We start from the raw sequence: 15894 nt of genomic DNA on the forward strand, positions 1-15894 counted from the left end.
ATGTTGGTATAATATGAAAATGGCTGGTGGATTCAAGACAAAAATAATTGATTGAATGAATCGAAATGGAACATGTGTGTCAGTGGCTCGATGATCTTTCCATTGTTAGTTTCCAATCCTGGGCTGTTTGTGTGTGTGTCTGTGTTTTGATCTTTCCATTGCTAGCTAGTTTCCTATCCTGGGCTGTGTGTGTGTGTGTGTGTGTGTGTGTGTGTGTGTGTGTGTGTCGCACCAAAGTCACGGTGATTGGTTGAATTTGAGTGAATTGGCGCGATCGAGACATTGCAACATCCTGGAGGGCCTGATCAAAACAAGTTCCTTCCAGAGGCTAATTTGCACTGTGGCTCCGTCTAAGTTGACTGTGATTGGTTTAAAGGAATGCCAATAAACCAGGGCAGTGTTACCTCCCTTCCAGGAATGCTGTGTGGACTAGCCAGAACCGCCTCTGCAGCGCTGTGGAGGAAGGTCTGGCAAAGCAAGACTACCGGTTACAACAGGCTCTGTAATAATTGGCTACAAGGAGAAGGCGATTGTATCCTTATAATTGCTCAGTGCATGTGCATCAGCTGTATGCAGAGGCTGTGAATGTCCGTCTTTATAAAAGGAATGTGTTTGGTGATAGAGGCTTGATGATAGAGGCTAGGTCATAGAGGCGTGGTCATAGAAGCTTGGTCAAAGAGGCTTGATGATAGAGGCTTGGTGATAGAGGCTTGGTGTGGTTCACACCTAGAGGACTCCACATTGTTGTTTCACAAGTGTACATACCAACATTTTAATGCACTTTATTTTGTAGGCTAAACGTGGTCTTTAATTTACCAATTCTACCAAATACCATTATCAGAAGTAACAGTACTTTTTTAAAGTAAAATACTTTATCCATCTTTACAACCCAAAAGTTAGCATCGTCCTGGTTCAGGCTGACAAAAAGACAATTTGATTTTTTTTCATTGGCTTTTGGATTACGGCCGGAAATAAGCTCTGTGCCAAACAAAAATGGATGTTACTTAAATGATAAGATAATATTCACAAACAAACTCGATCCACTACTACACTAACATGCAAATTTACAAAGTCAGCCGAGTCATCATGCCTCACGTCAAGTCATTTACTTACAAATCCAAGTCAAGTCTCAAGTCATGTATTTTTTGTCAAGTGGCAAGTCAAAGCGGTGACTCAAGTCGGCTTGAGTCCAAGTCATCGAGTCCCGGGCCCACACCTCTGCTTCGTACTGGTTGAAATCCGGTCTGTTCTGATAAGGACAAGACGTCTGTGGCTAATTCTGGATCGTAAGAAATCAGAGGTGCCGACATACTCTGAACTGTCTGCATCAGGATGTGCTGTGCCAGATATCAAACCCCCGGTCAGTTCTGGGTGCGCGCTGAAAACAAATCTGGTGGTCATACACGGCCATGCACCGAAAAGGGACGTGTAAAGAGAAAGGCACGCTTCATCTGGCACATGCTAACATTCTGAAAGAGCACTGTAAAGGGATGTATTTGTACATTGAGTTTAGTTGTTAACAATCTTTTACCAGAATTACAAACTCTGCCTGAAGCTGTAATAAACATTATTTTGTCAATAATAATTGAACAGGATAAAACAGAACGGGATCAAATATCTTTAATGGGTTCCACTTTCTTAAATTTTGGCAGACTCAATGCCAAAATCTCAATCCTGATTGTCTAAACATATAATCCATTTGAAAAGAGTTTCAGTTGCTGAATATATAATTAAATAACTGCTGCATCAGTAAATCAGACTTAGAATTCATGCAGACTGTGAGCAAACGGAAATGAAATACAGTGAAAGGCTCAGGTACACAAATTTGACCCCCAATACATTTCCGTCATGGTCTAGTGGCCTGTCTGAAACCTGTCTCCATGTAAACGACCACCTCCCTGTCTCTGCAGCTGGAGTAATGACTGGAGCAACAGCGTTCTGTCCGACACTGAGACTGTCTCGGTGATGTCATTGGCGGAGAATAGCCAGCGCGCCTCACAGAGCAGACGGGAGCGGCTGAATGCCACTGGCGGCAGCAGAGACTTAAGTGCTCATTCAAAGAAGTGCCGAGACACCCCCAACCTCGACAGGGACTTGCCTTAAAGTACAAGGTAATTGGTCAATAAATGTTAACTTAGAGTCTCAAACATGGAACGAGTACACAAATAATCACAGAAAGCGACTCTCACCGATTCATTAATCAACAATTCTTTAATCAATCTAGATTTAGCTGTGCTTCATTTGTCCGAGTTGAACAACTAAGGACCCTTATATCAGCTAATTTAAACCTCCTGTTATCCTCGGGTCAAATTAACCCATTTTCAAAAACTTTCTATATTAAAGTTTCTTTCAACCAAATGGCATAAACATTACGTAGATGGTTCCATGCAACGCTCTTAACAAGTAAAATAAATGATTAGTTCAAAACATTCATTGAATGTGGGTGTTTTATTCAATTTTCTAGCATTTGAAGAAAAAAAGATAACAGAATGTTGAAAGAAAGCTTCAAAAATGTTGGAAAAAGCTTCAAAAATTTGAAAACAAAACAAAAACAAAAGTGACAAAAAAACATGTTGGGGAAAAAAAAGCAATTTTAAATTTAGACTCACAAAATCAAAAAGTTGCATGGTTGACGGGAAGACAACACAGGGGTTAACAGGAAGCTCGTCCTCAGCACCGTAACCAGTTGAGTCGACTTGGTGAAGAAAATGTGCAGATCTTAGGAGTTGTACTTCTGTTCCGTGGAGAAGACGGTGTTTGTCTCTATGTTAGATGAAACAGCTGATTGCACAGCGATTTCTCAAAATCACAACGCGTGTTGCATCTGTGCATCTCCTGAAGCAGCTTCTGCAATGGCAAATACAGGGGTGGGGTAACCTGCGTCGTCTCCTAGGTAACGTCGCAGTGGACTCCCCGAAGTGTCCATGAGTCTTGTCCAGTGGGAAGCCAGGATCTGAATTCAGACCTTAAGTACTCTATATCGATGGTAATTTATTTCTGGGATTATTCCAGTGTCGCTGGAAATTCTGCCACATGTCCCTTATTTTAGGCCAGATGGTTAGGACTATGGTTACCTGGTCCTCAGATCTCTGCAGGGTAAATCCAGACAGCTAGCTAGACTATCTGTCCAATCTGAGGACTATGGTTACCTGGTCCTCAGATCTCTGCAGGGTAAATCCAGACAGCTAGCTAGACTATCTGTCCAATCTGAGGACTATGGTTACCTGGTCCTCAGATCTCTGCAGGGTAAATCCAGACAGCTAGCTAGACTATCTGTCCAATCTGAGGACTATGGTTACCTGGTCCTCAGATCTCTGCAGGGTACATCCAGACAGCTAGCTAGACTATCTGTCTAATCTGAGGACTATGGTGTACTGGTCTTCAGATCTCTGAAGGGTAAATCCAGACAGCTAGCTAGACTATCTGTCCAATCTGAGGACTATGGTTACCTGGTCCTCAGATCTCTGCAGGGTAAATCCAGACAGCTAGCTAGACTATCTGTCCAATCAGACATTTCAGTTGACGACTAAAACTACTTCTGAATGAAGACCTCCGCAGCGCTGTGGAGGAAGGTCTGGCAATGTGAAACTGAAGAGCCCCACCCATTCTTTTGTGGCGTCACAACGATCTGTTTCTGAATTGCATAACTGTAACAGCAAAACAAATAAACTTGTTTTAAACAGAAAAGAAAAAAACGTTTGTCTCACAAAATGCGGTTGAAAAATAGTTCCGCTCTCTGGTCATCCACACACCTCCACCTGTGCCAGGTGAGGTCCACATATAGAGTTAACACCCACTGATGTCACCATCAATATCACATCAACATGATCAACAGTAATGATGATCAGCATCATTTGAATAGGTGTAAGCATGATCATAAATTACATGCATGTGAAGAGGTACTAAACAAAAACCAGAGTATAACTGTGTAACTCAGCTCCAGATCACATCGACACAATGTGAACGGAATTGCAGACTAACCTAGGTTTTATTGTTTTTACTGTACAGCACTGTGTAACTTGGTTTTTGAAAAGTGCTATGCAAATAAAATGGGTCTAAGGACCTCCCAGTTTGCTTTAGCTGTGATACAATCTGCTCAGCTTTTCCAGATCCAAGCTCCGTGCTGGTAGACACGGCTTTACTTTCCGAGGGACGGGCTTTTTACTACACAGGCAGGGGCTTCCAGCATACCTATTAACCCTTGTGTTGTCCTTCAGGTCCCAGAGACCGGTCTAGCAGTCGTTCGTATTTTTCCTGCTACGGTGGCCTCAACGTTCGGGGTACTGAGACCCATCCTGCACTTAAACGCGTATCCCACTAGACTCATCTCATAGTTCGGGTCCCGAGACCCATCCTGCACTCAAACGCATTAAATAAACCCCGTAACAGGAAGAACAATACAAGGGTTAAGCATCAACAGTGTCATTGCTATGTGTAAAAAAAAAAAAAAAAAGCCTTTGCTCCCTTTTTTGGTCATAATTTTCAACAAGGACAGCGGACTAATAATACAAAGTGCATCTATATATTTCCCTGGGCCAGTGATTCACTCTGACCTGCTGTCTGGAGATTGCAGCTAAACAGGAAACAGTCTTGTAATTGTCTGTTGTGCAGGTTTTTAATAGAAGTGAATGTGAAAGGGTTTATACATTTGTAGGATGGAAACGTAATGTGACTGTACCCAAACAGTGAGGTTAAAGGTGCATTCCCCATATTTTGATATATAATACCTACTGCACCAAATCCCAAAGTCTCCTCTCAACTCAGTAGTGTGTTAAAACTAAACCGGGATTTAGGGTGTACAAATATTTTATCTAATATATATTGTTTCAAAGTGAACATGTGTTGGTTTGTGATGGAGAGTACTTACTGTAAGTGGTTCACAAATTGACTGGTGTCTGATGGGCCATTATGTCAAGAGTATGATGGATGAATCCATATTGTAGGCGACATGAGGGCTCAGTGGTTAGCATGCACCTCAGTAGAGGTTGGGCCTATCACAACATAAATTACACTGGAATTAAATGGGAATGAGGAATGTAATGGAAGATTATGAAAATTGAAATATAAATCAACACCTAAACATGACTCAAGTATACTTTAGGCAACAAATTACTCGAAAAACACAGTGTGTGCACCAAGACACTCTGTCACGGTTTCAGCAGGAGGACCCACATGTGCAGAACACACACACTTTATTTTGACTCTACAACTTAGAAACTCACAAGTATGAACAAAGACACAAACCGACAAGAGACAAAGGAACAGAGGAGTGTAGAAATACACAGACCATAAACAGAAAGACAGGATTGGACAAGACAGTACTGAGGAACAGGTGGGAGCAGGGAAACTAACAAGCAGTGCTGGGCAAGTTACTTTTAAAAAGTAATTAGTTACTTCTACCAAAAAGTAACTAAATTAGATACTCAGTTACAAATTATAAAAGTGACTAGTTACATCTAAAAGTAACTTATTCTGTTACGATGTGGAGTTAAGGGGGACCCAAACGCAGAGCAGGGGAGAGCTTGAATAAGCTTTTATTAACAAAAACAAGGTCCACAAAACACAGGAGCCAAAAAAAGCACAAAGAGTCCCAGAAAAAGCAAAAGCCAAGGCAACAAGGGGCAAAGGTCCAGGGGGAAAAGGAAAGGGAAAAAACCAGTAACAGGGGAAAACGAAACGCAGAAAACTTACGAGGAAGAGTCACAGACAGGATAAGGGGATCTGACACGTAAGCACGGACATTAAATACACGAGGTAATGAGGTAATGAGGTAACGAGAGTACGAGTAATCACAAGAGCGGGAAGACACAGGAAGTAAAACAAAAGACAGGACGAGACAAAAACCAGACTTCAAAATAAAACAGGAAACAGAACATAGAACTCAGGGGAACACGAGACAAAACGAAGACAACACAAGACCAAATACAAAACAGGACGACAGAACCAAAAAAGGGGGAAAAGAACCCAAAACAAAACCCCAAACCCCAACAAATGCATTACTTTCAATTACATTTTTTAAATGGAACTTAAAATATGCATGTTCAATTATTCATGGTAAATCTGAATATTATAATAAAATGGACACTTATTCCAATACATTACCAGAACTAATGTACACATATCTGAACTCTTTTAATGATGCTGTGGGACAAAGTGAGACTATCCTCCAATCAGATGCCATGTACGTAGATACAGTATTATGTCTAGTGGATCCATACTAATAACAATATAGGTGTTTTGGAACTTTTGATATTTATCAAACAGGCAAATTAAATAATGCTTGTTAAGCACTATAATAAAGCAAAAATAAATAAATATATACACTCCTTGTTGGGCAAATAACGTAAGGGCCTTGATGGTAATAGTTATGCACTGGTGTGTGCGTTGAGCCGGCGTGTGTGAGTGTGTGTGTGATAGAGCAAGGGAGAAGTGAGAGAGGTACAGCAATTAGCTTCGGAGTGAGTAGCCTCTCGAGTCCTAGTGAGAGAAACAAATTACCCCCCCGTGTTTTTCTGGCCACGACACAATAGAAAATCTTTAGCAGGAATAGTTACCCCCCCCCCTTGATTTCATAATGCCATACCTGTCTCTTATTGACTGACTCCTTGTTGGTTGTTTGCCCTACTACGCGTGCTTATGAACACACGCCCAACTTTACCTCTGATTGGCTTACCATGAAATTTTACTCAACCTCAACAAATCGTCAGCATTTGTCTCGTGCACGGTCCACTCACCAAGGAAGAAAAAAAGTCTTTCCCTTTTGCAATAAAGAATCTGCCTCTTAACTCTTGAAAGAAGAAAAGCAGCTCCCTACAGTATGCATCATGCTCCTGAAGATGCAGCTGTCAACCTAGAAATAATGTGAATATTATTTTTTGTGATAACTTATGCTTATGTCATTGGTGTTCCTTTTCAGGTTGTTCCTTGCCTGAACCTGTAGTTGGTTGTGTATTAGACTCAGTTTTATGTTCAATAACTGTGGTACATACACTTTTCATAAGAATATCTTAAGTAAATGGATGAAATGTGTTTGTGTTGTAGGTATGCATCTGCCAGGACGACCCCGACTGAGCTGTCTCCGGTGTCCCGAACCTCTCCTGCAACTCCAGGGTCTCCTCCATCAGAGATGTCCGCCCCCCTGTCCAGCCTGGCCATCTCTGTCCCGTCGGTGGGCCTGAGCCCCTCCGGCGAGGAGGAGCGCCCCCTGCTGTTGTCAAACTCACATCAACCACGCAAGTCTTCAAACCGAGATGAACAGAAGAGGATCTCGGCCCACTACAACCACGGCCACGTGGCACACAGCTTACCGCCTAGCCCGCTGTTTCCTAACGGGAATGGTTACTACCAAAGCATCGGTGACCATGACACCACAGCTGGCAGCCAGATGTTCACAGCATCACCTGAGAAGCTTCTTACCAACAACAACATCAACAGCTGCAGCACCAAGCCAGTCCCCAACGGCCACGTGGTGCATAGCGCGGAGTCCGGTGGTGACAGCATGGTGAGCGAAACAGACGCGCCTCAAGAGGAACACACATCCTTCTGTACTACAGATAGCACTGCAAGCCTGCTGCTCGGGGCTCTGGACAGCAGCAGGACTAACCCAGCATCTCTAAACGATCACCTTCAAGACACGTCACGCAGCATCCCCACCACCAAACTAAATCCAGTTGCTGTGTAAAGTAGGAAAAAAAGGAATTGCTGAGAATCCTTTATGTTGAGGAGGGGGGAAAAAAAGGAATAGTCACTATTAAACTTTTATTTTCTATAAATTATTTGCCGTAAAGACTTTAAAGATAAATGAAAAATTCAACTTTTATTTTAGTGATGTAGCAAATAAAGAGTTTTATAAAAAAGGAAAAAAATTCCAAATGTCTTGTAGGTAAAGTGCCATACACTAGTATGTAGCAACGGTTCACGGTATATTTCAGTGCAGAAAAAATATCAACGGTGCCTTTCTGTTTAGTATGCTTAAGGGATCTAAAACATTGCATACTGGGCCATATATTCATCTTAATCTTCCAGTTAACAATCCAAACTAACATGCTGGCTGCTTTTAACGTGCTGGAGCTGGAAGTGCCCACTGACACGACAGTTTGATATGAGATTTCTACGAGGTGCATGCTACATCCTTGAATGCTGTGGTGGAACAATGAGCAGTTTGTTTGGTTTCCATTCCAGCCATTTGACCTGATACTGCACTTCAACACCTGGACTCATGTGTATGACTAAACGATCGATCAGCTTATTACCTGCATTTGATGAGAAATGGAAAAGATGTTAGAAATCATAATGGCTTTCTTCATCGCCGTCTAATTCAGAATCCTGCTGGTGAACAAATAGTGTAACTGTTAGATAAAGTCCGGATCTGTAGCGTTACTAATACTCAGTTATATGCCTAACATAACCCCCATACAGTTTTCTTTTTAATAAATTCAATATTGGGATTTGATTTACATATTTCAAGTTTACTAGTTCTATGTTAAAGGTGTTGTGTTGCACATATATAACTCACAAAGGACAATGACCGACGCTCAGTCCTTAATGTCATAGGCTGTCCTATCAAATAAAGGCCTAAAATGGCCAAAAATAATCATTCAACAAAGAACCCCCAAAAAACGGTCATTGAAACATCAGAGGCCTAAATATTCTAACTCCCGAGAATGAGTCAAGCTCAATGTTGGATTCTGCATCTCCAAACTACTTAAAGTATCTTTTTTTTTAAAGTAAAGTTTCATTTCTTTCATCTTCATAGACAACGGACTCAGATAAAGTGGTGCCATCAAAGAAAACTACTGGCATTAATAACGGCAATGCTTTATGTCTTTAAGAGACCGCTCATACTTGACATTACTACAGAAGAAGATGAGGGCAAATGTGAAAAATGTGTTCTAAATAGAAAGTCACAATTCTGACATAATTCTCAGGATTGTGAATTAAAAGTTCAAAGTTAGAATTCTGTCGTTTAACCTCAGAACTCAAATCCATTTTCCTAATTCTCTTCCATAGATTACTGATCACATTTTTATATCTACAAAGTATGTCCTGAACATATGGCTCATTTTGTCCTTCTTAACCCTAATGTTGTCCTCGGGTCACATTTGACACATTTTCAGTTTTTACATCACAAAAGAAATTGGGCATTCGAAATAAGCTGAAAATGTCAACATTAGAAATATCAAATAACTTTTGAAAAAACATCACAAAAAGCATCCACAACATTGAAAAAGTGACAAAAATGTCAGAAAAACAACTTTTTCATGGTTGACGGGAAGACAACACAAGGGTTAAAGACTTCCATGTGGTTCTGAACAATGCATTTTGGGGATTTAGGAAATTGCTAAATATATCTCCATGATGGCTACCTGCTTTAATTTGTTCAGTCATATTCCTGGTATGATAGACATTTATTTTCTAAATTCAACTTGTTACAAATTCTTAAAGAATAACATGCAGTATGCATTTCTTTTTTCAACTAACCCAGCTTGTGTTCACGTGCAGTCTCATTGTATGTGAGATTCAAACAAATGTCTGCTAATATGAACATAGTTTATGAAATCTGCCAAAGACGGTCACCTGTTAAAACTTACATACAAACACATTTTTGGTCTCTGTAATCAACCATGGTTTTTTAAAACATATGTAGAATCAGCACATGAGGAAGTCTGATGACAAAGACGTGCTGCTCCATGATTTGGGATTTAATGGTGGCAATTCTTTTGTATTTTATGGTAAAATTATTATTATTTATTTTTTGGGTGATTCTTGTTCATTCCAAGCATTCGTTATTAATTTATTTATATTTAAATAAAAACATGATTTTACAGATGTTAAATATATATAGCCATTAGTCATATGGTTATTAGTACAAAATAGAAAATAAGTACTTAATATTTTGTCACTTGTATGCTTAACATAAGTCACAATGCATTGCTTTTAGGTCTAGGAGTGTTTTCAAATGATGTAAATACACCATGGAAACCTTCAGCGCTGTTGTTTCTTATTAAATATTAAATCCGTTCTATGTTTTGTGTCTCACGGTGTTTTAAAAGGTTCTGCCTTACCACCGAGGAATGCAGTGAGAAGGAATCGTGTGCAACTGTAATGATAAAGAATTTATTGGTTTACATTTCATCATAAACGTGAAGATTTGGAAAAGAGAATTGGTTTTGTACCTATTGTTCATTTAGAAACACTATCAGATGCAGTAATGTTAGCAACACCATCAGATATTCACAATATCAGATACAAAAAAATGAATTGATCACAGATTCTAAAAGGCCACGATATACTGTGAAATGGTTAGACTGTGTGAATTGGTATTTACAAGGACATTTATATATATATATAAGTGGTGCTTGAAAAAATATTATTCACATTTAAAAAGCAATTTTGGTGGATCTTGTTGTCCGGTAAATCTTGTACTTGTACTCTTGGTGCGGGGGCTGGACTGTGGGGCAGACGTTCTCTCTCTGTACATGTAGGGAGTAATACTAACGAGCTGGCTTCGATAGAGGTGCGCCTGCCGCTGGCACAGCCCCATCCGGCTCAGAAACATCAGGATGTCTCGGTGAAATGCCTTCGTCAGGATGGCATAAAAAAATGGGTGCGCACAAGAGTTGAGAGGGTAGAAAAGCACCAGCAGCACCTGTGGAGAAATAAAGATCAGCCTTTATTTCAAACTGAAAAAAAAACAACTGGATTAAATTATAATAATAATAATAATAATAATAATAATAAAGGACACCTTACAGTTTAAACAAGCAAAAATACAGGAAAAAGGCAAAGATAAACATTGAGATAGAAAATTAAAAGAAAGCAATCTATCCATGATTTTGATGGAGAGTGGAGTCATGTGGGGTAGGATTAGGTGGGTACTATAGTACGGATGGATATTGGGAGGGAGTTCCAAAGGAGAGGGGCAGAATGGATGAAGGCTCTAACGCCCCTTGTTTAAAGGCGGCAGAAGGAGTGGAAAGCAGTGAGGAAGAGGAGGATCGATGAGTTCGGGATGGAGTATAACGCTGAAAGAGTACAGAGAGGTATGGAGGAGTGAGATTATGGAGGGCTAGGGTGAGAAGAAGAATCTTAAAGTAAATACGGTATTGGACTGTAATGTGTTCAGTGGCTGGGGTTCTGCATCTCAGGTTTGGACCAATTGGAGTTTATGGATGGACTTGGGGGGTAAACCAGAGAGGATGGAGTCAAAATAATCAATACAAGAGCGTGGATGAGAGTAGCAGTATTATTGGGTGTTAGTGATGGACAAAGGCGGTTTAAAGAAAAATAAAGATTCAAATGTATTGTCATTACACATGTACGGGTACAATGCAACGAAATACAGTTTTTTTTTTAGAGAGCCTCTGAGCCGCAGCTATTTAAAGCGCCACCACAATGCCGATGCGCAGCATCGGGGGCAACTCGGGGTTCAGTGTCTTGCCCAAGGACACTTCGACATGGGACTGAACCACCAACCTTCCAATTGGCAGGCAACCGCTCTACCGCTGAGCCACAGACCGGTTGAGATTATTGAAGTGTGCTATCGAGGACGACACTGAGGGGGAAGAGGAGACTTTAGAATTGTTGATGAAGAGTGAGAAATTGGGATATTTGGCTAGAGTGGATTTGGAGCAAACAAGGAGAATTACAGTTTTGTTACAGTTTAGTTTGAGGAAGTTATGAGTGAACCAGATTTTAACTTTATCTAAAGACTGGGAAGACCGGGTGGAGACTAGCTGTGGGTTTGGTGGACAAGTAGCAGTGAAATTGAATATTGTATTTCCTGAAAATATAACCTAGAGGAAGGGTCAAATCAATTCTAAAAAGCAGGGGCCCAAGGATTGAGCCCTGTGGAACACCACTGAAGACTGGGGAGGGTTGGGATTGAAAATGTTAAAGTTGTATGGTCAAAAGGAAGTCTTACCTTGGAATCTGTGATAGTCATCAATGGTTGGTGGAGAACTGCAGACAAGCCATAGAAGGAAATGGGAGCCAGACACAGAAAGTTAGTGAAAATTAGAACAGCCATGCGTTTGGCCATGCTGGTATCACATCTGCTGGACTGGTGCTGGGGATTGTGCACCATAAAGTAGATGTGGAGGTAACATAAACACACCACCATAAAAGCAATGACATTAACCATGAGGACAGAGACCACGTAGGCCCGGGCAACACTTGTCTCAGTTTCCATGGGTAAGCAGATGCTCACTTTCTGGTAACTGCTCACACCAACCAGCGGCAGCAGTGCTAGGATCACACAGAGCAACCAGCCGGCGAGCATCAGCACAGCTGCATGGCGTAACCTCATTTTTCTGTCTGGCCTCATTGCGTAGAAAATGGCATGCCAGCGCTGAATGCTGATTAAAGTCAATGTGTACACAGACAGCTCACTGGCAAACACTGATAACGTCCCTGCTAGGTTGCAGCCACCTCCTGTTTGCCAGGCAATAGCATAGTGGTAATAATTTGAGCGTGTGTAGAGGTCGACAGATGCAATGAGCACTAAGTATGTCCCCATACAAAAGTCCGCAAACGCCAGGTGACCCATGAGAAAACGGGTAACGGACAACTTCTGTTGGCTAGTCAGCAGGATGAACATCACCAAGAAGTTGGCTGAAATGGCTAAAAGACTGACCACCCAGACCAACACCCTCAGGAAGCCATGACTCATCACGTCCTCACAGGGGTTCAGGGCATCAGGCAGGGGGGTGCACAAGAGTCCATGATTATCTGTGTGAGGTTCATCACACAGTGCAAAGTCAAAACCTTCATTGAGGTTCTCTGTAGGTAATTCCACATGAAACAAACCCTCATTTTGAGACTTCTCAGTTGGGCAAACGTGGCTGTTGTGGTAATGATTGTGATTTCTGCTGACGGCAGATTGGAGACCAAAGCTGTCTTTCAGATCTTGGTAGATTTTGTGTCCCAGGTACCTCTGAGAGAGAACGGTAGAGGATTCCTGCAGCTTTCCCAAAGCAGTCCGGGTCAGGTTGCAAATAACTGCCTCAGAGTGTCTTGAACACAGATAATATGGATTAATAATCAAAGAAGGAACCACAACATATTTTTTTTAAGTGCACGCTTATGTTGAAAATGATGATACAAAGCTTTTCCCCACCAGAAAGTCTTCAAAGGATCAAAAGCGTGTCAGACCTTCATCAGCACCGTACAATCAGCATCTCCATTGACGTTTCATTAAATGCTTATACAGGTAGTTCTAAGCCTGACAGCTCTAAGATTAATCATGACCATAAAACATTTGATTTGGCGCAAAAGACCATTTTGAAAACGGCAAAAAGGAAAGGTACAAGACTGTGTACTGCTACTATCATAAATTTCAGTGGTAGCGGCTAGCTGTGAATTAAATTACCATCGGATTACATCGAAAAACTTTTTTAAATTTTAAACATTTTAAAAAAGTACGATCAAACATTTTTGATCGATCGACAGCCCTAATGTAAACCAAAAACACTGTAACATTGATAATGATGTAGCTACAAGTGATCAACATTATATTTGTCAAAGTAACATGGGTAAATATAAAATCATTAAAAAAAAAAGCAAATGGACCTGAGGGCTTGGAATGTAAAGGACAAATACTTGACATAAGGGAACCACAGTGGGGAAATATGTATCTTACTTACCCTGTCCATCTTTTCAACATTTTGAGACCACAACAATGGCTTGGGAAGGTCAATTCAGCACTCTGTAAATGGCGGAAGGCTCTCAAGGGGGGCAGTACTTTGAGGGCCCAAGTGTTTTTAGCTTGGAGCTTTTCAATGGTCTCCATACCCATTGAAGGCAAAGAGCTAACTTTGGTTTCTGAAAGGTCTCTGGAAAGATAAAGAGTTCAGATTATTCATTTGGACACAAAGCTGAGTTTGTTCCAGTATCCAGCCCTTAGCATGTGCTGCAGTTTCTCTATTTTTCCTAGACCCTAATTGTAATTCCTCTTCTAGCAAATTCTGCACGTTCACTCACAAGTACGTTGGGCCTCGAATCACGCCATAAAACGCAAACTCATCTATTCGTTCCAAATTCACATTCCTGTGAAGATACCTGAAGAATGGATTAGGGGTTAAAGTTGTGTGGCCCACATTATAATATATATGTAGTGTGTTTCATTGCAATAATTCAAAACTGCTTACACTTCCTCCAGTGTGCTCCCATTGAAGGCATACCGCTGGATCTCTTTCACTCCATTGCTATTCAGCAGTCTACAACAGGAAAAAACTGATTATCCTGTGAGCCTTCAATCATTCCTTTTTTATTAAAAGAGGAAAATAAGTTCCATGGAAATTTGTGAAGGTTTGAAATACCTGCTGTGTGGCAGTGGCACAACTACAATAACGTGTACTAGTGTCATAGTAATAAAGAGACATTCTTGTGTTTTTTGTTGTTCTACTTTTAACAGTTTTCAGCGGTGATCCAGAATGATTTTCTTAATTTAATTCACGAGGGTTTATGGTGTTATTCATTTCTAAGGGGATCATGCTGGTAGGTTTATGAATGGTTTCACAGTTTAAACACAGTGTTGCCCCGTCTCGGCTCTTATTTCCACTCGAGGACGTCTCCAGCGTCTCTAACTACAACTGTTGATTTATTTAAGGACAGAGGAGAGACAAGCCAAGGCCTTTCTTGAATGCTTTGCTTCCTCATACAAAAATTGTATGGATTAAATTAACATACAGAGTTTTATTTATAAATTTGGTTTGAATTTGGTTTAAAATCTGAATTGAATGAACTGAATGCTTGAGTTTGAAAAAATAAACATTTAAAAACTGTGAATTTAGATTATTTTAGACTGCACTAAAGAATGCAACAGTATACAAATATATGTAGAAAAGTGTCATGATGTAGGTATTATCTATACATTATACAATAAATGATACGTTTCAAAAAAACGGATTTAAATGATGCGAAAGATCTTCCTCCTTAATTATTATAATAACTTGTGATGTCTTTAAATTAAGTAAAAGACGGAATATGAGACGCAGTCACAGAAAGAAAAAGTAATTTTGAAGTAGTGTTAGCCCAAAAGTGATTAGTGAAATTAAAAAAATGCTTTGATTTTCCTTTTCTAACAAAAAATATTGTTTCTGTTGTCATTTTCAGGGCAGCAGAATGTAGAATTGAATAGATGAACAGGAATGTAGATTTGCCAGTGTACTAGGCTGAAACGGCTTTGGAACCCTACTCTGATGGGATTTTAGACATGGCTGAAAATGGCCCGTCATCTGCAGAAATCTCTGCACATATTACAGAAAAAGTGAAGAGTGCGAGACCCTTTTTCTGCAAGAAATGTAAGGAGATGTTGTGCTGAAAGGGGCTCAAGCTGGATAGGGATAGGGCTCTGCTGACACAACGTTGAAGGGAGCGTCCGATTCCGCAGTTAAGAGGAAACTTAATGATGAAAGTTGAACTACCAAGAATGTAAAGAACCCAGAACTTAAGTTTTTAATAAGCTGCCGGCCTGAATTACTGAGCTTTATGGAGAAAAAAGTGGATTTATCTGAGGAATCAGCAGAAATGAATGGAGAGCCACTAAGCTAACGTTATGTCCCATGTGTTAGCCTAAAAGTGACATATGGATATTTAACTTGGTAACAACATGCACGCTGCACACGTAACGTCAGACCCATAGATAGCTTAGTGTCAGCATCCCACAGTCTCTCCATTCTCTCTGCTGATTGCTAACGTCTGTTTCCACTTCATAAAAGCTCAGTTTTATCAGGTTGGGGGCTCATAGAAACTTCAGTCATGGGTTATTTCCCCTGTTAGTAGTGAATATCACCACACAGCAGCTTTTAGACATGGTTCTGCTAACAGACGTAATAAAGAGGAGGAAACCTTCACACAATACGAGTCAATGGAGAGTGGAGAGTTGTTTCCCCC

At 40.6% G+C, this 15894-nt stretch overlaps 2 protein-coding genes across 7 annotated transcripts in view; one reads left to right on the forward strand and one right to left on the reverse strand.

Annotated features, from left to right (window-relative positions):
* nrg1 (neuregulin 1) overlaps positions 1 to 10028 on the forward strand; it is a 38166-nt gene extending 28138 nt beyond the window's left edge. For all 6 annotated transcript variants that reach the window (XM_032540191.1, XM_032540190.1, XM_032540193.1 and 3 more), the window contains one exon: positions 7042 to 10028. In XM_032540191.1, the coding sequence (XP_032396082.1) occupies positions 7042 to 7681 (640 nt within the window). In that variant the 3' untranslated portion in view covers positions 7682 to 10028. The remainder of the gene's footprint in view (positions 1 to 7041) is intronic.
* A 220-nt stretch (positions 10029 to 10248) lies between these two features.
* Positions 10249 to 15894, reverse strand: part of LOC116704600 (thyrotropin receptor) — an 18963-nt gene continuing 13317 nt past the window's right edge. Inside the window, exons 7-11 of the mRNA XM_032540186.1 lie at positions 14148 to 14216; positions 13981 to 14058; positions 13644 to 13832; positions 11924 to 13013; positions 10249 to 10648 (exon numbers count right to left, since the gene is read on the reverse strand). Coding sequence (XP_032396077.1) covers positions 10370 to 10648; positions 11924 to 13013; positions 13644 to 13832; positions 13981 to 14058; positions 14148 to 14216 — 1705 coding nt within the window. The 3' untranslated portion in view covers positions 10249 to 10369. The remainder of the gene's footprint in view (positions 10649 to 11923; positions 13014 to 13643; positions 13833 to 13980; positions 14059 to 14147; positions 14217 to 15894) is intronic.

Source organism: Etheostoma spectabile, chromosome 16 (assembly GCF_008692095.1).
Source record: "Etheostoma spectabile isolate EspeVRDwgs_2016 chromosome 16, UIUC_Espe_1.0, whole genome shotgun sequence".
Taxonomy (NCBI): domain Eukaryota; kingdom Metazoa; phylum Chordata; class Actinopteri; order Perciformes; family Percidae; genus Etheostoma; species Etheostoma spectabile.